Source organism: Dendropsophus ebraccatus, chromosome 2 (assembly GCF_027789765.1).
Source record: "Dendropsophus ebraccatus isolate aDenEbr1 chromosome 2, aDenEbr1.pat, whole genome shotgun sequence".
Classification (NCBI taxonomy): domain Eukaryota; kingdom Metazoa; phylum Chordata; class Amphibia; order Anura; family Hylidae; genus Dendropsophus; species Dendropsophus ebraccatus.
The window spans coordinates 170,895,634-170,919,034 of NC_091455.1; the positions used below are offsets into that span (position 1 = coordinate 170,895,634).

The 23,401-nt window shown below is 43.5% G+C and overlaps 2 protein-coding genes across 3 annotated transcripts in view; both read right to left on the minus strand.

Moving 5' to 3' along the window:
* Positions 1-5,712: 5,712 nt before the first annotated feature.
* Positions 5,713-10,872, minus strand: LOC138784751 (uncharacterized). Of its 2 annotated transcripts, none has more exons than XM_069960427.1 (8): positions 9,944-10,872; positions 8,799-8,899; positions 7,976-8,122; positions 6,741-7,768; positions 6,520-6,608; positions 6,090-6,377; positions 5,891-5,979; positions 5,713-5,790 (listed from the first exon to the last, which is right to left on the minus strand). In XM_069960427.1, exon 4 carries the CDS (start codon positions 7,653-7,655, stop codon positions 6,900-6,902), a length of 756 nt encoding a protein of 251 aa, XP_069816528.1. In that variant the 5' UTR covers positions 7,656-7,768; positions 7,976-8,122; positions 8,799-8,899; positions 9,944-10,872; the 3' UTR covers positions 5,713-5,790; positions 5,891-5,979; positions 6,090-6,377; positions 6,520-6,608; positions 6,741-6,899. Both variants share the same exon structure in this region, with proteins under 2 accessions (XP_069816528.1, XP_069816529.1).
* Positions 10,873-15,089: 4,217 nt separating this feature from the next.
* GALNT15 (polypeptide N-acetylgalactosaminyltransferase 15) overlaps positions 15,090-23,401 on the minus strand; it is a 33,798-nt gene continuing 25,486 nt past the window's right edge. The window contains exons 5-10 of the mRNA XM_069960430.1: positions 23,069-23,186; positions 22,170-22,361; positions 20,565-20,696; positions 20,262-20,357; positions 18,707-18,835; positions 15,090-15,555 (exon numbers count right to left, since the gene is read on the minus strand). Of these exons, the coding sequence (XP_069816531.1) occupies positions 15,421-15,555; positions 18,707-18,835; positions 20,262-20,357; positions 20,565-20,696; positions 22,170-22,361; positions 23,069-23,186 (802 nt within the window). The 3' untranslated portion in view covers positions 15,090-15,420. The remainder of the gene's footprint in view (positions 15,556-18,706; positions 18,836-20,261; positions 20,358-20,564; positions 20,697-22,169; positions 22,362-23,068; positions 23,187-23,401) is intronic.

Below are 23,401 nucleotides of genomic sequence, written 5' to 3' on the forward strand. Positions count from 1 at the left end.
GAGGTAGGATTAAGTCTAACTGCAGCCTTTGTGAATCTCCTGATCCAGGGATGCTCTGCCAGTCTGTAATCGAATAGAGCACTGAGTGCTGACACTTGGACTTTAATGGTGCTCAGTCTTAATTTCTTTTTTAGGCCCTCCTGTAAGTAGTCCAGGATCAGTGGGATATTGGGAGGGGCTAACACATTAATAGGATGGTTCACAAATGCACAAAAGGATTTCCAGGTTCTGAAGTAAGTCATGGATGTTACCCTCTTACGGCTTGCCAGCAATGTAGATATCAGCTGGGGGGACAGACCTCTATCAATCAAGAGCTGCCTCTCACACGCCAGGCTGTCAGATGTAGATTCTGAACTGTGGGATGGTAAACTGGGCCCTGGCTCAGGAGATCCAGTCTCTCCGGTAACACCCATGGGTCGGCTATTGACATTCTTCTTAACCAACTGAACCACACCCTTCTGGGCCAGAAGGGTGCAATTAGAATGGTATCTGCCCTGTTTTGTCTGATGTTGCGAATGACTCTGGGAAGAAGTCTGATCGGAGGAAAGAGATATAACAAATTCTCTCCCCAATACTGTGCCAGGGTGTCCACAGCTACAGGTCTGTCTTTCGGGCGGAGGGAGTAGAATTTCTGAACTTTCCGGTTGGCCCGTGTAGCGAATAAGTCCATCTTCGGGGTCCCCCAGAGTCTGCAAATTTGCCCGAACACCTCCTGTGACAATTCCCATTCCCCCTGATTGAGTCTGTGTCGACTGAGATAGTCTGCTGTCGTGTTGTCTACTCATCTCAGATGTAAGGCTGTCAAGGAAAGGAAGTGGGGTTCTGCTAACCTGAAGATGTAATGAGTTATTCTCATCAGGTCTGGACATCTTGTTCCTCCTTGATGGTTGATGTAGGCTACGACTGCTGCATTGTCGGACAGAACTCTTAAATTTTTTCCCTGTAGTTCTGGAAGGGCCTGCGTTAAAGATAGAAAAACGCCTTTCAGTTCTCTTACATTTTGGGACTGTCTTGCTTCTTCCGCACTCCATCTTCCCTGTAGGAGCAGGGACTCTGAATGAGCCCCCCAACCTGATGGGCTGGCGTCTGTTGTTATTGTTACCACTTCCTGGATGTTCCAGGGGAGCCCTCTGCACAGATTTACTTGTTGTTCCCACCAGAACAGGGATCTTACAGTCTGTGGAGATATAATGAAAGGGGAATCTAGGGAATCAGGCAATCCATCCCATTCAGCTAAAATCTGTGATTGAAGCACTCTAGTATGATATTGTGCCCAGGGAACCGCTGGAATGCAGGATGTTAATAACCCCAGCAGGGACATGGCTGATCTGAAAGATGTTAGGGGATGGGACCTGATTTCTCTGACTTTAGTCTGTACTAATGAGACCTTGTTCTCTGGGAGGAAGGATTTTTGTAAACAAGAGTTTAAACAGATCAGGGCATAGCTGAAAACTAAAAATGTTTAATCTCCTCACCCATGTTAACTGCGACTCTCAAAAATCTCTGATGATCGGGATGCATAGGGATATGATAGTATGCGTCTCTTAGATCAATGGTGGCCATGTAACAAAATTCCGAGAGGTTCAGAATAGCAGAGGAGATGGATTCCATTCTGAACCTTTCATATGTTAGGGCCCTATTCAGAGGTTTGAGGTTAATAATGGTTCTAAATGATCCATTAGGTTTCTGAACCAAAAATAAAGTGGAGTAGAATCCCACCTTTCTTTGGGCTTCTGGCACTGGGATTAGAACTCTCTTTTGCAATAAAGAATTTACTTCTGCTACCTTTCCCCTGGGGAAGTCGAGAAAGAGATTTTTAGGCCAAACTTTATTATGTCTAGTACAAATAAACTGGCAGAGATGGTACTCCATTGTGAGACATAACAAGACAGCCGCCCTCCCACAGGGACCTCATGTCATTGCGTTGGTTTTTTATTATCAGTAGAGGGGAAAAGAAACCCTTTGCTTTTCTTAGCTGGTCTCCAAGTGGAAGAACCCCAACCCCTGGGCTTCCTACCTCTTCCCCTAGCTGGTCTTCTGGGTTGTTGAGGGATAATGGGGAATCCCTTCTTCCTATCGGAAGCTTTCACAAAAACATTGTCAAGTGCTGACCCGAAGAGCAACTTCCCTTCACAAGGAATGTCAAATAATTTTGCCTTGGATGTTGTATCACCCTTCCAATCTTTCAGCCATAAGGTACGTCTAGCTTAATTAGAAAGTGCGGCTGAACGGGCAGTCAGTTTTAAGGCGTCCGCAGATGCTTCTGCCATGAAAGCTATGGCATTGTCCATAGTGGAGAAGGCCTGTGTGAAATCTTGGCTAGGGTTGGTTTCTCTAACCTTGTCCTTCAGTTCCGACATCCATACCTTCAGTGATCTAGCCACCGAGGTAGTTGCAATTAGGGGCTTGAAAGCAGATGTTGTAGCCTCCCAATTCTTTCTTAGGTATATTTCTGCTCTCTTATCCAACGGGTCTTTTATGACCGCTGAATCTTCAAAGGGTAGTGCATTCCTCTTAGTAATTTTGGCCACTGGTGGGTCGATCTTAGGTGCTCCCTGACTGAAAGGGTATTTCCTTTTATACTAGAAAAGAAGAAAAGGAGGAGACCAATATTAAGTATGGACTTCATATAATAATATCAAAAGAAAAGTCAGAAATCCCATCACTTACAGCCTGAGGGACGAAAAATTTTCTATCTGGATTTGACCACTCATGGCTAATGAGAGACTTTATATTCTGATGGATCGGAAATACAAGGTGCTTTTTTGGAGCCAGTTCCTTAAACATCATGTCTTGTCTAGTCTTTTGTTCTGGGGTGTCATCTATCTCCATAGTCAAGCGAACAGCTTTGACCAATGAGTCAATATACTCTACTGGAGTAGAGGAATCGTCTCCAGCTATCTCCTCCACTTCATATGCTGGTTCACTCTGATCCTCTAAGGGCTCGTTCACACTGAGCAAAAGGGGCGGATTACGCAAGGAAATATTTCCGTCTGAAATCAACTGACGCTGAATTCCGCGCAGAATGTAAGCGGAATCCCTGCGTATTCCGCTAGGAAAGTGTTCAGCTTGTAATACAAATTCAGCGTGGAATACTCGAGGAATCCGCGCTGATTCCGCATGCATTCAGCGCTACATCAGAGCTGAAATTCAGCGAGTATTCAGCGAGTAAATAGAGGGAGGTGCCAAGAACAAAATGTTGCAAACTTTGCAGACGACTAGACTATACCAGAATTTTCTAGAACAGATCACCTCAGAGCTGCCAGAGGAGAAGGAGCTGAGCAGACATGGCAAAACATCACTGCTGTGTGATTGATAGAGATGCACTAATATTTGAGGTAGTGTATGTATGTATGTTTATACTGTGTGCATGCTGACATAGTCATTTCTTGCTTGTGGGCCCCTGGTATCACCTCCAGCAGGTGCACCACAGGGACCCACAAACAAAAAGCTCATGCAATTGGTCATATGCTGTGAGTGTGCATGCTGACACTGTAGCATTATGTGTTGTCATTTCTTGCTTGTGGGCCCCTGGTATCACCTCCAGCAGGTGCACCACAGGGACCCACAAACAAAAAGCTCATACAATCGGTCATATACTGTGTGTGTGCATGCTGACACTGTACCATACATCTGTTGTCATTTCTTGCTTGTGGGCCCCTGGTATCACCTCCAGCAGGTGCACCACAGGGACCCACAAACAAAAAGCTGACTGTCAAGTAATCTTAATTTTTTTGTTTTTTTTAGCCTTATTTCTTCTTTATTTCTTGGTTTCAGGTGCAGAGCCGACCACAACTTTGAGATAAAAGCAGCAAAGGATACAGCGACAGGTTCATAAAGCAAAAACTATGGAGGGAGGTATCCGAGGCACTGTTTGAAGAGTTTGATGACTTAGAACGCGATGAACAGATGGAAATTGGTAATTCTTTTTTTTTTTTTTTTTATTTATTTATTTATTTTATCGATTTGTTCTATTAATCTTATTGTAATTTTTTTTCCCACAGAAAAAAATGTGCGAACTCGATGGAAATCAATTAGAGACTATTTTGCTAAGAGTCTCTTAGATCAAGAGAAAAGTGGATCCTCCCCAGCTAAAAAAAAGGCCATACCCTATGCAGATTCCCTTTCCTTATTACCAGCAAAAATGTGCGCAGGTAAGTGGTTTCCCCCCCCCCCCCCCCCCCCCCCAAATATATAATCCTTTTTACATTATTTGACCTAACATATATTTTGTTTTTAAAGAACGGAGGGAAACTATGGCAGACAGCAGCAAACACTGGAGGATACAGCAGAGGCGGAGTCTGGTCCAGCACGCAGTTTGATAGACATTGAGACCCCTTCCAGAGTCTCCACAACCACCAGTACCACCACCACCACTGCAACCACAGCTGCTGAACCTCCCTCTACCCCCACCCCTGCAACCACAGCTGCTGAACCTCCCTCTACCCCCACCACTGCAACCACAGCTGCTGCACCTCCCTCTACCACCACCACTTTTGCCACACCCGCTCGCCCTCCACGCCGTCTGCCCCAAATTGCTCGGCGAACTCAAAGAACCTCCCGAACCACAGATAGGGAACTTGATGTGGAAGCTCATGCCTTAGCCATGATTCAGAGGGTCGATAACAAAGATGAGTTTGATAACTTTGGAGCGGGCATGGCATCCAGCTGTCGCCGGATGCGTCCCCAGGCCTCTGGGGATTTCAGGGCACTTTGCCATGCCATGGCAACAGTTTTTGAGTTGACCGAGCAATTACCACCAGTGGAGGAGTTTATTAAACAACTAAAGATCATTGCGGGCCACAGACCGGGACAAAAAGACAATGCAGCACAAACGGTAGTGCAGTCGCATGTCTCACTGCCACCAATGCCCCCAGTATACCACCAGCAGCAGTAGTACCATCTGCCTACCAGCAGTCTGCCTCAGAGTGGTCATGGTGATGCCATGTATTCTGGTCCCTCGTTTTATCAAGACTTACATTAGTTTTCTTTAGGGATGGTCCTAACCTGCCGAGGTTCAGGTTCGACTGAAAAACCTAAAAAACTGTGTCGTCTCCAATTTCTTTGTTCTTATAACTACATACATTACCTGGGGGCACTCCTGCCTGCCACTCTAGCTCCCAGATGCCCCATCCCAAACATCCAGTGGCTGGGATGGGGCATGTGGGAGCCAGAGTGGCAGGCTGGAGTGCCCACAAGTAATGTAGTTATCACAGGCCAGAGGCTTCATTCTTGCCTGCAGAACCAATTCTGCTGGGGAGAATGAAGCCTCCAGGCAATAATATATTACCTGGGGGCACTCCAGCCTGCCACTCTGTCTCCCAGATGTCTGGGATGGGGCATCTGGGAGCCAGAGTGGCAGGCTGGGGTGCCCACAAGTAATGTAGTTATCACAGGCCAGAGGCTTCATTCTTGCCAGCAGAACCAATTCTGCTGGGGAGAATGAAGCCTCTGGCCTGTAAAGGCTCCAGCCTAGATGATTAATATCCCTATTAAAGGAGCGATAATCGGTGACATTCAGCCAATTATCAATCAATGTAGTGCCCTAGGTGGTCATTGAACAAGCCGTAATCAACAAGATCATTACTCATACAGATAAGCATACATTTTTGGCAAAAGACAAGGACACATGATTTATAACATAAAATTTTTATTTTTCAACAGTTCAAACTTTCTTTTCCAGTTGCTGGGCCTGGGTTGCTTCCTCAGAGTCAGCTGCAGAAAAATCTGAATGTTGTGCACAGTGGTGCCCAAGGCGGGAGCCAATGGAGGACCCCAAAAGACCAAAGCCTGAGAAATATAAGAGATAATTAAAAACAAAAAAAGATACAGAGAGAGAGACGGGGGGGGGGGGGGGGGGGATAGAATGCAAGGACAGAACAGTACTTACATGTGGTTTGCCAATAAGTGGGCGTCTTGGCGGAAAACCTGAAGGTTAAGGTGGAATGAGGACGGAGTCCCAAAATCAAAGACCAAATCCTGAGAAATAAGAGTGATAACGTAATAAACTAGAGAGAAAGAAAGAGACAGAGAGAAAGAGAGAGGGGGGGGGGGTGGGGAATAGAATGCCAGGACAGAACAGTACTTACATGTGGTTTGCCAGTAAGTGGGCGTCATGGCGGAAAACCTGAAGGTTAAGGTGGAATGAGGACGGAGTCCCAAAATCAAAGACCAAATCCTGAGAAATAAAAGAGATAACGTAATAAACTAGAGAGAAAGAAAGAGACAGAGAGAAAGAGAGAGAGAGGGGGGATGGGGAATAGAATGCCAGGACAGAACAGTACTTACATGTGGTTTGCCAGTAAGTGGGCGTCATGGCGGAAAACATGAAGGTTAAGGTGGAATGAGGACGGAGTCCCAAAATCAAAGACCAAATCCTGAGAAATAAAAGAGATAACGTAATAAACTAGAGAGAGAGAAAGAAAGACAGAGAGAAAGAAAGAGACAGAGAGAAAGAGAGAGAGAGAGAGAGAGAGAGAGGGGATGGGGAATAGAATGCCAGGACAGAACAGTACTTACATGTGGTTTGCCAGTAAGTGGGCGTCATGGCGGAAAACCTGAAGGTTAAGGTGGAATGAGGACGGAGTCCCAAAATCAAAGACCAAATCCTGAGAAATAAAAGAGATAACGTAATAAACTAGAGAGAGAAAAAGAAAGACAGAGAGAAAGAAAGAGACAGAGAGAAAGAGAGAGAGAGTGTGTGGATGGGGAATAGAATGCAAGGACAGAACAGTTCTTACATGTGGTTTGGCAGTATGTCGGCATCATGGCGGCAAACCAGGAGGTCAGGTTGGAGGGAGGACGGAGGCTCCAGCATCCCATTGCCAGGAAAAGAGATGCCAATGAAGTCCTTTGATAAGCTGGGGTGCAAGCCATAACTCCCAAAGGCCGAGTGCTGATCACTGAGGCTGTCCAAACTGCCTGGGCAAAGCACCTTCGGGGGACATGAAGTAGTCCGTGAAGGTTTCTCTCACCAGTACAGCACGGTTGGATGGCCGTCCTGAGCCCCAGTTGACAGTGGAGTCATCCAAAGCTTCATGTGTCTCCAACCCTAAGTCCGGACTACTTTCATAGTCACGGACAAAGTTGTGAAGCACACATGCAGCTTTAATGACGCTGTCAACTGTGGCCTCATCCAACTGCATTGCACTGGTGAAGACCCTCCACTTACCAGCCATGATCCCGAAGGTGCACTCCACGAAGCGTCGTGCCCGGCTCAGCCTCATGTTGAAGACCCTCCTCTGGGCATCCAGGCCCCTCTGTGGGTATGGGCGCAGCAGGTTCGTCATCAGCGGAAAAGCCTCATCCGATACCAAGACGAAGGGGACTGGACGCGTGATACCCGGAAGAGGTCTTAGAGGAGGAAGAGTCGCCTGATTGAGAAGTACTTCCCTCCCAAATTGTGATGTCATCAGCACTCGGGAGTCCCCAGTATCTCTATAGGCGCCGACGTCGATAGCAAGAAACTTGTACGAGGCATCAGCCACCGCCATCAAGACCACTGAAAAATACTTCTTGTAGTTGAAGTATAGGGATCCTGATGCCGGTGGCTGCTGCACACGTACATGCTTACCGTCGACGGCACCTATGCAGTTTGGGAAATTGGCCACAGACTGAAAGCCATGCAGCCATGTCTCCTGAGTAGGACTAGGCATCGAAATGGGTTGCAAGTACTCCCAAATCACACGGCATGTTGACCTCACAATTCCAGAGATGGTAGATTTACCAACTCGGAATTGATGCAAAACTCTCCCCTGTTGCGAGAAATCTGTAAGAGAAAAAAAAATAAAAATTAGTGTCTAATCCAAATGTGACATCCCACATTTTACCTTTTATCACATAAATCATGTTTAAGAAACCAACATTTTAAAATATGAATGGTGGTTTCTGAAACATAACATTTCAGATAAAAGGGTAAAGTGGAAGTTGACACATGATACATACATTAGCTTATAGGGAAAAAAAAACAACTCACCGCAACGTGATCAGCAGTCGGTCTTTGGCAGTGATGGCTTGTCTCATCCTGGTATTTTGCCGTTGAATGTATGGTCCCAAGATGTCCACCAGCTTATCAAAGGCCTCCATTGGCATCCTCGTAAAATTATAAAATTTTTCAGGATACCTTAAAAGACAAAAAAAATAATATACAAACCAGGGGTGGGGGATAATTGTTACAAACTGGCTCAGTTTCCCATAGCAATCAATCAGATTCCACTTTTGTCCAAAGATTGAACAAAAAAAGAAAGGTGGAATTTGATTGGTTGCTAGGGGCAACTTAACCAATTTTAGATTTAAAAGTGTGCCTTCACACACACCGGATCTGCAGCAGATCCGTAGAGAAATCTGTGGCGGATCCAGTGTCAGTGCATCCCTATGAGAATACATACCCACAGTGGAATTGACATCCCGCTGTGTGTATGTATATTAACCCCCCCGGCACCAAGAGTATACATCACCACCTCCTCCCCCTTCTGGCTTGCTTCGGGGGTTCTCAGCAGGACATCCAGCTCTGGCAATCATTTGCTGCGGCGGGGCAGCGCACCCCGGGAACCGCCAAAGCAAGCGGGGAGGAGGTGATGTATGCTCCAGCGGTCGGGGGGTTAACATACATACACAAAGCGAGATGTCAATCCCGTGCGAGTATGTATTCTCATAGGGATGCACTGACACTGGATCCGCCGCGGATTTCTCTGTGAATCTGCTGCGGATTTGGTGTGTGTGAAGGCACTCAAAAAAAATGTTTTGAAAATCTCCCCAACATTCTATTACCAACTATACAAATCCTTTTAGCTACTTACTGCCGTAGTTCTTCATAAAGTTGACCAATGTGTCCACGTTCTTCTCTTAGCATATTTATGGGATGAACCCAAAACTGTCGGCCCCGAGCTCTGGCGATGGCCTATAAATATATATAAAAAACCCCCATAAATAATAATAATAATTTGCAAGCATTTAAAAAAAAAAATACTACAACCCATCATACATATTGGGCTACAGTGCAGAAACTAAAAATCTCAACACAGGGATGAGTTAATATGAGCGTGTGTATAATAAAAAAAATATATACGGGGTGGGGCAATTATGGAACTAGGCATATAATGTACTATATAGTACTATATAGTACGGAATTTGATGGGGGGATGGGGCAAATAGAAAAAAACAAACCTGGAAACATTGAAAAACCATATACAGTGGTACCTTAGTTTAAGAGTAACTTGGTTTAAGAGTGTTTTGGTTTAAGAGCTCACAGTTTTTCAAAATTGTGACTTGGTTTAAGAGCATTGCTTTGGTTTAAGAGCTTCCTGTACTGGGTGGGTGGGTGAGTAGGAGAGGGGCATGGCCTGCATAGAGGGGTCTACAGCACTGTACTCTGACCCAGGAAGTCTCCCTCACCTTCCAAATCACAGCAAATCCACTTCAGGATAGGGCTTGCATCAGGGGACAGGACTGTGGAGGTAATCTCTCCATAGCTGTAACCCCTCTCTCCCCGGACAGAGAGTGCTGCTATACTGTGCCCACATCTGCCCTGCTTATTCCTTCCTGCTCCCTGCAGTCTCTTGTGTTTCCCATCCTCTCCATTAACTGTACAGTAACTTATAATATCACATATTCTGCTGTTTCTGAATGTTTGTTTCATCTATTTTACATGTTATTCAGAAAAATAAATCATTATTTTTGGGGTGTGGAACCAATTGTCTGCATTTCTATGATTTCTTATGGGAAACCTTGCTTTGGTTTAAGAGTGGATTTGGTTTACAAGCACGGTCCCAAAACTAATTATGCTCGTAATCAAAGGCACCACTGTATATTACTATCCATGTCACATATTGGGAAAAAATTTTATAGGGTTGCTATACAGAGATTTGGACCCGAATTAGAAAAAATAGATATAGGGTCACAGGACACTTGTGAGACTGGACATATCAAAAAATTATAGCCTTACCTGACGGCGGCGAATAGCCTTGACTGTGACTGCCAGGAGGACTGTCATTTGATCATGGTTTAGCCTCATTCGAGGCAGAGTTGGATTCTCCTGTGCGCACATTTCCCAAAAGATTGGTGATGCTGCTCTTGCTTGCAAGTGAATAAAATGGCTGCTGTGATTCAAAAGGTGGGAGTGTTCAAATCTGTAGGACCTCCTTCAGTAACTCCTTTTGGGTTGTCTTAGAATCCTCCTCTCCCCCCCTTTTCCCCATTTCCGCGCTGATTCAGCGAGTAATTTCCGCTTGTATTACGCTTGTATTCCGCGCTGAAACAGAAAATCAGAGCCCCATTGATTTGTATAGGCTTCCGCTAGCGGAAGAATGAACATGTTCATTCTTCTGGCGGAAAGCGGATTAGTTCAGTGCGGAAATTCCACTGTGTGAACTGCAGAGCAGAATTTCCATTCCACACAATGGAAATTAGCTCTGCACCTATTTTTACGGCTGAAATTTCAGCGCAGAAATTTAGCTGCTTTTGCTCAGTGGGAACGAGCCCTAAAGACACCAGTTCCTGATCCTCCTCAACAGCAGAAGGGGAGTTCACCATCTGGCTAGGTCCTGCAACCTCAATAGGCTGAGTGTCAGCCGGAGGTGTCGGGATGACCACAGCGGTAGTTGTAGTCTCAAAAGGTGGAGGGCGAGAAGGAAGTGAGGCCTATAGAAAAACAATAATAATGAACTAGGATACAAGAGTATAAAAAGGAAAAAAGACCTATAAAGGAATAATACATACCCTGATTTCATGCCTAACCATGTCTCTCATACTCCTCATAAAAGAGGGTCCCTGGTCTTCCAATACACGGTTCATACAACCTCCGCAAAGGGTTTTTGTATACGAACTACTAAGTCTCTTTCTGCATATGGGACATTCTCTGTTTTTAGAACGTTCTTTCCTAGCAGCTTCATCCTATAAATACATAATGAGCTGAAATAAGATACCAAAAAATTGAAATGAATATGGGGATCTCCCCTCTTACCCCACCATACCGCTGGATTCTCTGCAGTAGATGTTTGAGCCACAGAGGGTTGAGCAGTGTCAGCGCCTTGGTACTCCATCTGACCCAGGATAAGTAGTAAATGGTTCCCAGCTGGTAGAAACAGATCCACAGCTACACAAGCAGCAAAACCAGAGACTGTCACAAGAGTGCAAGGCACTCTGAGTCTCCATGCTGCCGGTTTTTAAATTATGGTGCCACCACCTGCCGCGGCGCTGATTCGGCACACCCTCCCGCAGTCAGACTCCTGACAGGCCCAAGGCCTGGAGTCTGTTGAACAAGGCCCCCAGGACTCCCCCCCCCCCCCGTGATGTCAGCGCGTAACCACTTCCGGTAACACGCGTACGCCACACGGTGGACGCCGCGAACGCAACATCACCGCGCCCCCGCCGCGGCCCGCGCGCCCAGCAGGCAGCACCTTACCCGAGGAGATGCCGGAGGGGCCAAGAGGACGTGCGGGGATCCATCCTCTGGAGGTGCCGGAGCGGGAGCCAGGCTTGAGAGAGGTCGTCTCGGGAGCCGGTGAGCAGTGATCTACGCCGGTGATCCCCAGTCCCTATGACGGTCCAGTCTGGAGAAGAGAGTCCTCCACGTCCTGCTCCCGCAGGACAGGATACAGAAACTGGTGCTGGTGAGAGGAGGCGATTCTTTTAAGGTCCAGTGGTCCTGTTTCCTGTCCAATGGGAGTAGAAGGTGGTCCTCTCCAGGGGTGCTGTCATAGGGCGAAAGGGAAAGATTACATTTCCTTGAGCTGTATTCGGTCCTGTCCAGTCGCTGTCGCATATCAAATTTCAAAGTTAAGGAGAATCTAATCGAGAAGAATTGAGGAGAACAGATGAGAAAATGTTAATACAGGGAATTGGGTGGGGGACGATGTAAGCTGTCCCATGTTTAATGCTAAAGAGAAATTATACGATTTGTAAGAACAGGTGGATCCACAAAATAGGTAATTTAAAACAAGTCTTATTTTGATTTATTAACTTTTATTTGTATATTTACATACAATTCTGTACAAAAATAGTCATGATCACTAACATATCTGAATACCTTCCATTTCTTTGCAATGCCTTTCTGGTCAGCAATAAGGCATAACTAATAGAGATAAGTGCACTGGCTGTATTTAACTTCTTCAGCCACCGATGCTCAAATACCGACCAATCGGACTCGAGCATGCTTGAGTTACGCTCATCCCTAATAACTATGATAACCATTGTCCTGTAATTTTATTATAATCTAATATTTAAAAATAAAAGTAGGATTATGGTACAACAATCATTTAGCAGATATACAGTCATCCATCCCTAATCCAAGTATTATGGAAACAGATGCTATTTATATTAACATGTGAACAATATTTGGAAACCTTAGCCTTCATTTATTGGTTTCCTTTTAAAATAAACTTTAAGTTAAAAATTGTGTTAGAATAAATTTTATAAAAAAAAAACAACTTCAACAGCATTTTAGATTTATTGGAATTAAAATGGTATTAGAGACCTGTGGCAAGTAGTATAGACTCTTCAAACTGTGTTTACAGCCATCAGTAAAGGATAGTGAAGGAACAGTGAAAATATAGGGATGTAGAAGAATATGTGGAAATCATATTTAGTTTTTTTTTTATTGTAGGCAACATGATTTCTAATAACTGCAAAAGCATCTTTGGGGTTTGTTCACATTGGCAAATTGTTTGTGGATTTTCTGTATTTCCATGTGCATGTATTCCACGAGGCATACTTATGTGCCCCAGTCCCTGCAGCTGCCATTCTCATCGCGCCCTCCTCTCATGTTGACCAAGCAGAAAATCGCCATTCCCTTAGTCAATGGCTGAGGCGGGTCACAGACAATGACTGGCGCAATGAAACTGGTGCAAAGAAATGTGCAGTTCAAAGGCTACTCTAAGATGTAAATATAAGTGCACAGAAAATATAGATGCACTTTCTGTCATTGGGTTTGTGTACACTGAGGAAAACACGCGGAGGACTTGCGCACTCCCGATTCACTCTTCGCCTGTGCCATAGACTCCACTCTATAGTCAGGCAGATTCCACCTTCCACGCAAAGAATGAACCGTTCATTCTTTACCCGGACAGCGTAATCTGCCTGTGCATAGAATGGAGTCTATGGCATAGGCGAGTAAGCGCACAGCCGCGAGCGTGGGTGAGCTACGGAATACGTGGCTGGTAATCCGCCAGGATTCCGTAGTGTGCACATACCCTTTTGTAGTAAATGCGAGACTCCTTGATTTTTTTAACTTTGCAAATAAGTATTAGCTAAGAGACAGGATCTCTGAGTATGATATAGAGCTGACAGGTTCCCTTTAAATATTAGCATTTTCATTCCAAAATCCACAGTGGCAAATCCACACCAAATGTATGATTTGGTGCACATTTGCTACTGCAGGATTGCTGCAGATTTTCCATCACATCTTGAAATGGTGACACCGCAGTGTATAAGGCCAAGTTCACATGTCCTCCCCCATGTTTAGTAGTTACACTGGTAAAGCTTTTGACATACAGACTAAACATCTCTCTAGAGGTCCATTTGTCAGATGGAGGCTTCCTTATGGCCAGTATACATCAGTATCACAGTATTGCAGGAAATGAAGTGTGGAATAGCATTGTATATACCGTATTAGCTTCTAGTGGGCTGACACCACTGTGCAGCATCTGTAATAGACATCCTTTTAAAGGATACATATTGAGCTTTTCAATAGCTTTATATGACATATTGATATATCAGTGATGGATGTGTTGTGCTGGGTTCACACTGCAGTCTCCTAACAGTTTTACTGTTTCAATTTCAGTGCATTTAGTTTTAACGTACAGAACCATTTCAATGCTTTTTTTTATTTTTATTTCACCTCCCAAATAATTTTTTTCTGTTTTGAAGCATATTTTATGGAGAAATTAGAGAAGTCTGGTGATTTTAAAAATTTGTCAGCCGGCAGGGGTGAACATAATAAACAATCACTACCTACCTCCCCCTGTGCCTTTGCAGCACTGGCTTGCTGCTCTGGGACCACTGACAGGCTCTCCTTCTCTTGGAACTTCACAACCCTGTTGATGGACAGCACAATCAGCCAGTCAGTGACTGTAGTGGGACACTGCTGCAGTCACTGATTGGCTCATGAAGCAATCCATCAGCTGGGTCGGTATTTTTGAGTCGTGACAACATCGAAATTTGGTGGAAAATGCCTTTTGGCGGGGGGTCCCAGAGCCTGTGACTAAGCGCTTTGCGGGCATTGGGAGAGGAACATAGTGATTGTTTATTATGTTTCCCCCTGACGGTTGACAAAGTTTTAAAATTTTTACAAAACTTTAAACAAGAAGAGAAATAACTCAAGTGCAAAAATAAAAGTTGTCTTTCACATGAAGGGGTTAAAGTCAATAGGGCCTGTGCCTGTCTGTGCATGTATAAAGGGCCCTTTTACATGAAAAGATTATCTGACAGATTATCTGCCAAAGATTTGAAGCCAAAGCCAGGAATGGACTATAAACAGAGAACAGGTAATAAAGGAAAGCCTGAGATTTCTCCTCTTTTCAAATCCATTCCAGGTTTTGGCTTCAAATCTTTGGCAGATAATCTGTCAGATAATCTTTCTGTGTAAAATGGCCCTAAAGTCAGGATCCCATTGTGACAGTTTGCTAACAGAAGGGCCATTTGTAATGTGAACTTTCCCTTAGGGTATATTCACACGGGCGGGCTCGCAGCGAGATTCTCGCTGCGAGCCCGGCAGTTCCTGGCAGTTCCCATACACTACATACTTGCTGCGGTCTAAACGACCGCAGCGAGTATGTAATTATACCGCCCTTAACCCCTTCTGCTCCCCCGCTGTAAGCATACTTTACCTGTCCTTGCTGCACGGGTCCGGCGTCCTGCTCTCCTGTCCGGCCAATCAGTGTGTTGCCCAGCCGCAGCCACTGATTGGCCGGGCGGGAGAGCAGGACGCCGGACCCGTGCAGCAAGGACAGGTAAAGTATGCTTACAGCGGTGGGAGCAGAAGGGGTTAAGGGCGGTATAATTACATACTCGCTGCGGTCGTTTAGACCGCAGCAAGTATGTAGTGTATGGGAACTGCCAGGACCTGCCGGGCTCGCATCGAGAATCTCGCTCCGAGCCCGCCCGTGTGAATATACCCTTAGACAGACAAATAAACCTTTGATGGACCCTTCTTATCATTGTTTTACCAAAGCTGCGAATTTGCCCCAGGTTTAGCTAATTTAAATGATGAACATATCAAACTCATGCACACATGTAGTTTATATGAAATAATCTTTTTTTTTTTTTCATCTGATGATAAATCTGGACGTGTTGTCTACAGTAAGAATATATTAATGCCCAAAGGTGCTATTTCGGATCCGGTGAAGAGTCCAAGAGCGAAGTCCTTACAATGCATAAATATCAGTTAAAAAAATATCATACAACAAAAATTACATCTTGGCTGTCTCACTTTGGTATAATTTTCCAGATTTGGTTCCTGTTTCTATAATTACATGGTTTTACGAACAGCAATGTGTTGGAAGTCTGTGTTTTTCCTGGCTCCATGCACTTGCCAGTAGGGAGGTGAATCACCAATCCAGCCTATAATAGAAAATAACATCACATAATTTATCAAAATAATAAGTTATAAGACATGCAAATTCCACAACAACTATAATAATACACTACTATTAGTAGTAGTTATATATTGCTTTAGTTAGATATTTATATTGGACTGCTTAGCAATAAACGGTGGTGCCAATTAGCACACGGATAGATAGTTTTGGACATACTCTTTTTATTTTAATAGTCCCTAACATGGTAGGAGCCAAGTCCAGCCCATGTACTCGTTATCTAGTGGTGGTCAGTCAGATGGGGTAGGGGTTGTAAGCGGGTCAAGGGGCTATGATAAGAAGATGGGCTGGACTTCCTTGGGCTGAACCTGGTTTCCCTCCAGGAACAAAAATGGTATATATCTCACCAGTGTAGAGGACTATTGATATATGGTCAAAGTAGATTGAATTGCTCATTTAGTTTCTTTTTCCCAATGTAGAATTTTATACCACAGAAAGAATCATTTTCCATAGTGCTATGTTAGAGTTAAGACACACAGGAAAGGGGCAACCTGATGTGGCATTGTAGGTTGTAAGTGCTTCAGGTGCCCAGGAATAGACCGCGCTGTGCCCAGGAACCATGACTCAGTTCAAAAAAAGGACCGCGGCACTGGCGTCCCCAGGCCAGTCTAATTATGTAAAAAACTTAAAGTGACTGTACCACCAGGCCCAGGCTGAAGCACTGGAGGCGGGCCGACCCACCCTTAGTGGGAGGAAACCCTATGATAGGGTTCCATTAATTCTAATGGAGTCAGGTCATGGAGGGGCTGGGGTTTCTTCCCACTGGGGGTGGGTCGGCCCTGTGGTACAGTCACTTTAAAGCCATGTACCTGATGGTACATTTACTTAAAACATTTTTTTTAAGTATAGTAATTGTACTTCTTATTCATCCTTTTGCTATGGAATTAAAGCAAAACTAATTATTTTGACAATTTAGTTTAATACATATACTGCAGCTGAATTTCCACTCAGCCCTGTGTCTGCCTCTGCATTACTTGTCAATTCTTGTTTGCCCCGCCCCCTGGAAATCTGTACTGTGGCTGAACTTCCAGGACATCCCCCCTCCCCCACCATCAGATGTCTGCAGCAGGTGCACAAATGTAATGCGCAAAATACAAAAGGAAAATAAAGGAAATAACAGACTAGATTGACCAGGAAAGGGCAGACTAGATTGACCAGTTGGTCTTTTCCTGTTGACAATCTTCTCTGTTTCTATTACTGTGTGAGGGAACAAAGGGGAATATTACTACTATAAGCAATGTACAACATTACTTTACTACTATATGGCAGCACAAAGTAGGCATATAGCCCTCTTTTTTGGGAGGGGGGTGTTAGGAATGTGACTGCGCTCCATGCTTTGGAACGGGCGGCTGAGGAAGCGCTGAGTTTCTGTCTGTGTTTTTTGCAACTGTGTCTGAATTTACCAGCCACACGCCTTGCCTGTCAGACTTCCGTCAGTAAAGGGGTTACTGCACTGCTGGATCTGCTCAGCTGAGCTTGGTGCTGGGATCAGGCCTGGTCCAATCAGCTGCCGGACCCAGTCTCTGGGTAAATAGCAGCAGGCTCCTCAGTTCTCTGCTGACTATTAGTTATCACTTCTGCTCAGCTTCCTATTCATTTTCTCTGTTCTTCGTGTTCCTGACCTTCTGCACCTGACCTCGACTATTATCCTGCTTACTGTTTTTGTACCACGCCGCCAGACTGTTGCTGACCTGGTTTGTCTGACATCTCTTATTGTGTATGTTTGTCTGTCAGTGTTCTGTGTTCCACGTATCGAGAGTAGGGAATGCCTTCGTGGTTGTCTGCAGTCACCTATGACTCTTCTGGCAAGTAGGCAAGGACAGTGGGCGGGGTCAGCTTAGGGCTCACTGTCCGTGTCTTGTCAGACTGCATTTGCCATACCTGACGCTAACAGGGGCCTATAGCTTTATAGACCATGACAATACCACTGGCACAAGTGCAGGCCCAAAATCTGCCCCAGGGCCCATAGGATATTAGCTAATGTATACATACATATACAGTTTATCTGTGTAAAATAGGCTCAGCTGTATAAGCTATTGTGTCATGCATTTTACATTTAATGAGGCTACATAATGTAGAACAATTGTCTGAAATCATATTCTTTAAAGCACATAGGCTTGCAAACCACTTTTATTGAGTTTCTTTTTAGGGTTTACAAGTCTATAAACCTCTCACCATTACATTTAAAGGGGTTGTCCTGCGATAAAAAATTATTCACAGAATAACACACATTACAAAGTTATACAACTTTGTAATGTATGTTATGTCTGTGAATGGCCCCCTTCCCCGTGTACCCGGAAGTGTGGTGCGCTATACATTACCTGTCACGTGCCGACCATGGTCTCCGATCCTCAGCAGTGACGTCTTCTTCGGGAGGCCGGCAGATCTTCCCGAGTGTCGGCCGCCCTCTGCAGCGTCATCCGAAGCTCAGCCGCGATTGGCTGAGCATAACTGTGCTCAGCCAATCGCGGCTGATGACGCGGCCACGTCATCAGCTGCTCAGCCGCGATTGGCTGAGCACAGTTATGCTCAGCCAATCGCGGCTGAGATTCGGATGACGCTGCAGAGGGCGGCCCGCACTCGGGAAGATCCGCCGGCCTCCCGAAGAAGACGTCACTGCTGAGGATCGGAGACCGTGGACGACACGAGATGCGGTGAGTATAATGCACCACACTTCCGGGTCTAGCGTGGGTGGGGGGAAACACGGGGAAGGGGGCCATTCACAGACATAACATACATTACAAAGTTGTATAACTTTGTAATGTGTGTTATTCTGTGAATAATTTTTTATCGCCGGACAACCCCTTTAAGTTCAGATACGTGAATGAGCATTTGGTACAGAGAATATTTCTTTTACTGGAATTTAAATTAAAAGTACTCCTGACACATAGGATATCCACTCAATGAATGAGTAGAATGGATCAGATGTAACATTTTGAGATGTTTATCCTGAAGATAATTACAGAATTAGTAGACTTTTGTGGCCTACCCATCTTCTCAGTTTTGATCTGGCTAAAACTTTTTTGTTATAAAAATACTGTGTGAGCCGGGCTACTGTGTGAGCCGGGCTTCAGTAGCCTCAATATTTCTAAATTATATAATTTAAATAATATCTGTACCTCATTAAAATCCCATGTGGATACATCATTGAAGGTACAATTTTGGAGGAATACCATTTCATTTCTTACATCCAGGCATAGGGACTCTGTCATCCTTAATTGGATCATCTTATCATTATAGACAAATATCTAGAACATAAATTATATATGTTGTTAAACAGCAGTAATATGTGCACATCAGTATTATTAATGCTGCTGTAGCTGCTGATCCCGCTAAATAGAGCTCTAGTGAGACCACATTCTGAATACTGTGTCCAGTTCTAGAGACCTCACCTAAAAAAAGTCCAAAGACGGGCTACAAAAATGGTGAAGGGTGTGAGGCATAAAACACTGCTCCTCCTGATTGGTGGAGGTGTCAGCAGTGAGACCCCCACTGATCAGAACTTTTTTTTTTTTTATATATATATATATATATAACAGGCGTGAACCTGTGTAGTCTAAAGAAAAGAATGAAACATGCTAAGGGTTAAAAAATTCTTTCAAATCAACTGGTGTTAGAATTTTTTTGGCTGAACTACCCCTTTAAATAAAATTCAAGAGGGAAGTGTTTTTAATAAGAAACTGAGCACAAGTAAAATGGGCCACAATCTGAGGTTATTCAGGTCAAAGATCAGAAGAAATGTAAGAAAATATTATTATACTGAAACAGTAGTAGATGCTTGAGTTGTTACTGGTTAACAGTATTAAGATATTTTAAAATAAATGATTCTAATGGAGGCGCATCACAAAGGGAAGGGGATATTGTTACACTGGGGTCATCGGGCCCACCTCCAGTAACAATTTTGTCTTTACAATAATATAATTCAGAGTGCACAAATCTAGATGAGAGCAGAATAAAATGTGTGAAATTTATTACAGTGGGTAACAGATTCGGCACATCTTGCTATATACTGCATATTAGATCATTTCCTCTTCAAGGGGTATTCCCATCGTCTAAACTTTTGTTTGCATCAGCAAAATTGCTTTCTTTTGAAGTTTGTCCCTCATCCTTCACTGTCATCATGACAGCTGTTGCCTTGGATCCCGACCACCGATATAATCTATGATAGCAGTGGTTTGGCAGTGATGGGACTGGTGGTCGGGAGCTGGTATGTTTTTACTTATCTTATGTCTCCCTCCAACATCCCACATGTATCCAGGGCTGTTACTGGAGACTTGTGTAATGTCAGAGGGAGACACAGCAGAGCCGAGCACATTCAGCTCAGCATCACTGCATCCCTTCCTCGCTCACCTAAACTTGAAGCCGAAAGTGAGAGCAGGATGTGATGGGGCAACCCCTTTAAAGTATACCTGTCACTTCAAAAAAAATTTTGTTTGATCATTGGGGCTGTCCAATTGGTAGAACAAGGAGGGAGAAGCATGTTGTAAAGCACTGCAATTTCCAGTGATTGCAACAGACATTCTATTGACAACACACTTGAACACTTCTCCTAACTCCTCCAAGTGATCAGTGGGAGCCTCAGCACTTTTGAAAAGTCTCTATGATTTTTCTAGTTTTTTTTTTTTTTTTTGCATTAGAAATACAAATAAAATTTTGAAAGAAAGTAAAAACTACCTGATTAACATTGTCATCACAACTGGAAAGCTCAACCAGCTTAGTTCTTCTGTTACATAAACATTGCACACACTGTCTAGCATCTGAGCTAAACAACTGAAAAAAGATACAAAAGATAGACTGTTAGATGCATATGAATATACAGTGTGTGTGTGTGTGTGTGTGTGTGTGTGTGTGTGTGTGTGTGTGTGTATGGTTGTAGACATTCTAGTTATTCGGTGGAAAACTTACATTACGGTGGAGTATTCAGAATAGAGCTCTGAACTACATTTTGTGTAATTGCACATGGACAACATATATTACCTGTCCTGATAAATAGAGCGCTGAATATGTGGTGTTCATAGCAGGATCAATATCTGATAAAAACGACTTAAATCCTTTACATCCCAGTCTCAGACGGAGTTGCCTCAGTTCAGTGATATCATTCCTTTCTATCTAAAGAAGAGAATAAATATATTGTAATTCCAAATAATAATAATAACAGGCTGGAAAGACAAGTGAAAACACAACCATCTATACTGTAATGATGCTTGTGTAAGATACTTTACTAGAATGGAAGAGGAATGATCTTTAACCATATAGTTTGTGATTTATGGATAAGATTCAGTATACTATGTTTCAATTTTATAGAATTGTATTTAATAAATTTGGCCCAATCCATACTGTTCATTGCAAGTAAAATATATGCAATGTATTTACAAAGAAACTCAATATACATATATATGTATTCTATTTTGTGCCTGGTATAACTTATATATTGGAAGACCAGGGATTGGTACATATGGAGACTATACCAGGGAGAACATTTTTTTGCATGTCCCTTTATCAAATACCCCAGTGTGCTGTAATAGTTGCAGAGAATACCCCCCCGCCACCAATTGCAGATAGAAACGTTTGCCCTTTTGTTAGAAGTGAATGATTCTCCACCACACCCATCTCTTCCCTGCTAATTCTCTCAGGACACTTAACAGTTAACCTCTCTTTTGCTTTGGTGATTAACATCTAGTCCTTCTGTTTCTGTGTGTGTGTGTGTGTGTTGTCCAATCACGCTCTGGACTAGATCCATGACCTCCTATAATGTGTCTCACAGCCCTGAGCTCCACACTGGCTATAAGCCCTACCCCTACTACCCCTTTGTAAGTTTGTCTTGTCCTTGTGCAGTGTTATCTCCTTTATTGCAAGAAAGGACCGTCTTGATGGTTGTGCCCAGTCGTCTATTACTGACCCCCGGACGAAGACTACGAAACGCGCGTCGGGGTGGTGGCGTCCCGGAGGACATATACGAAAGTTACTTGATAGGTATTTATGCTGTGTCTCTAAGACCATTGGGGTCAACAATTCTTTTAGGCAAGTTGTGATAAGATGTATGACTTGATGCACTGATATTACTAATAATTTTGCACTGGCACTTTAACTGTCTGCCTATGTCATGGTACGTTAAGCTGGTCAGGGACACAGTATGTGCAATAATAGTATAGTATAACATCATACCTCCTCTGGGATAGCCACTGTTCTTTAATGTTGGTTTTTCTCTTTTTTAAAAGAACGAATTGTTTGTATTTAATAAAGATTGATTTTTTGGCTACATAATTTCAGCATTTTTTCTTTGGAGGTAATTGTCTGTAGAGCTGTAGTAGCAGTACGACTAGATGCACAACGTTTAGATTTATTTTGCCATAAGGTACCAACTACTAACTGATGCATGAGGACAAAAGTGTGCAAAAAAGGACCGTCTTCATGGTTGTGCCCAGTCGTCTAGGACTGTTGAGGCAAGTAGACCAGGTCAGCTGGTGGGACCAGCTTAGAGCTCACTGTCTGTGCCCTTCCCCGCCCTTCTCAGGCTATACCCTATCTACTGTTAGATCAGCAAAGTTTTGAGGGTGTTAAGCTACAATACACAATCCTTACCAGCTTTGTTACCACTTCCTTTCCAATATTATGGTAGAAGATGTCTTTATAGGTGTCCAGCCAAACCTCTGCTATTCTAATTTTATTTTCTAACAATGTTTCATTTTGATATTTATTATGTGTTTGATTTTTAAGCAAATATCCAACTCTTGAACAAGGTACAATTTCTACTGATCCACCACATAGCCATACCTGTGAAGAAGAAACATAGTGCAGTAAATATATTCAGACACATATCTGATTATTCCAATTTTGAACTAACTATGCTACTTGTAAATTATAACTTATTTATTGTAATTTAATTAAAATCGTTTTGCATACCAGTTGTAATAATATATTGTAAATCACAGGGCCAGCCCATGACAACCAATGGCATACAAATCATATGTTAATATAACATATTACTTTAATAAAGTGTATTTATTAACAAATTTCACAGGATAAGTAATAGTAAGAGATCACGGGGGATCCTACCTCCCTGTAATCTCCGTATCGGCCTGCGGCTCCTTTGTATTGATTAGAGCCACGAGTACATCACATGACCCATGGCTCTATTCATTCCTATTGAGCTGCCGAAGAGAGCCGAGTGGTGTACTCGGATCTTTTTGACGCCTCCATAGAGAATGAATGGAGCCTACAGCTATATAGGAATGAATACAGCCACAGATCACGTGCTGTACTCGTGGCCGTATTTAAAACAAAGGAGATGGAGGCCAATACGGAGATGGCTGGTGGGTACGGAGGTCAGACCCCCTGATCTCTTGTCCCCTATGCTGTGGTTAGGGGACAATTTATTTTATCTTGGAATTCTTCCTTTAATTCATATCTTAATTATTTTTAGAATAATTGTAGTTATGATTTGTGTTTTTTAAATAAAATGCTAATTTTTATTTACTTACCCGGATGGAAAGTTCAATGTTTTCCACCCCTGAAATATTCATTAATGTATCAAATGCCCCAATGTTCTGAAAGTAGTGACGGTCAACAGCTATAACACAGCCAGGTATTACTGGAGTCCTAGTTCAGTAGAACGAAACAAAATCTACTCAAACTTCAAAAGAAATCCTTATACTTATAATAATGTATCATAATACAGTAATACAGGAGGTACTAAAAATATGTTTACAATTTTTAAAGGAATTTTCCAGCGTAGGGGCACTTGTATTTGGGGACCGGGGAGGAGGTGGCTGAAATAAAAGACGTCCACTTACCTCCCAGGTTCCAGTGGCAGG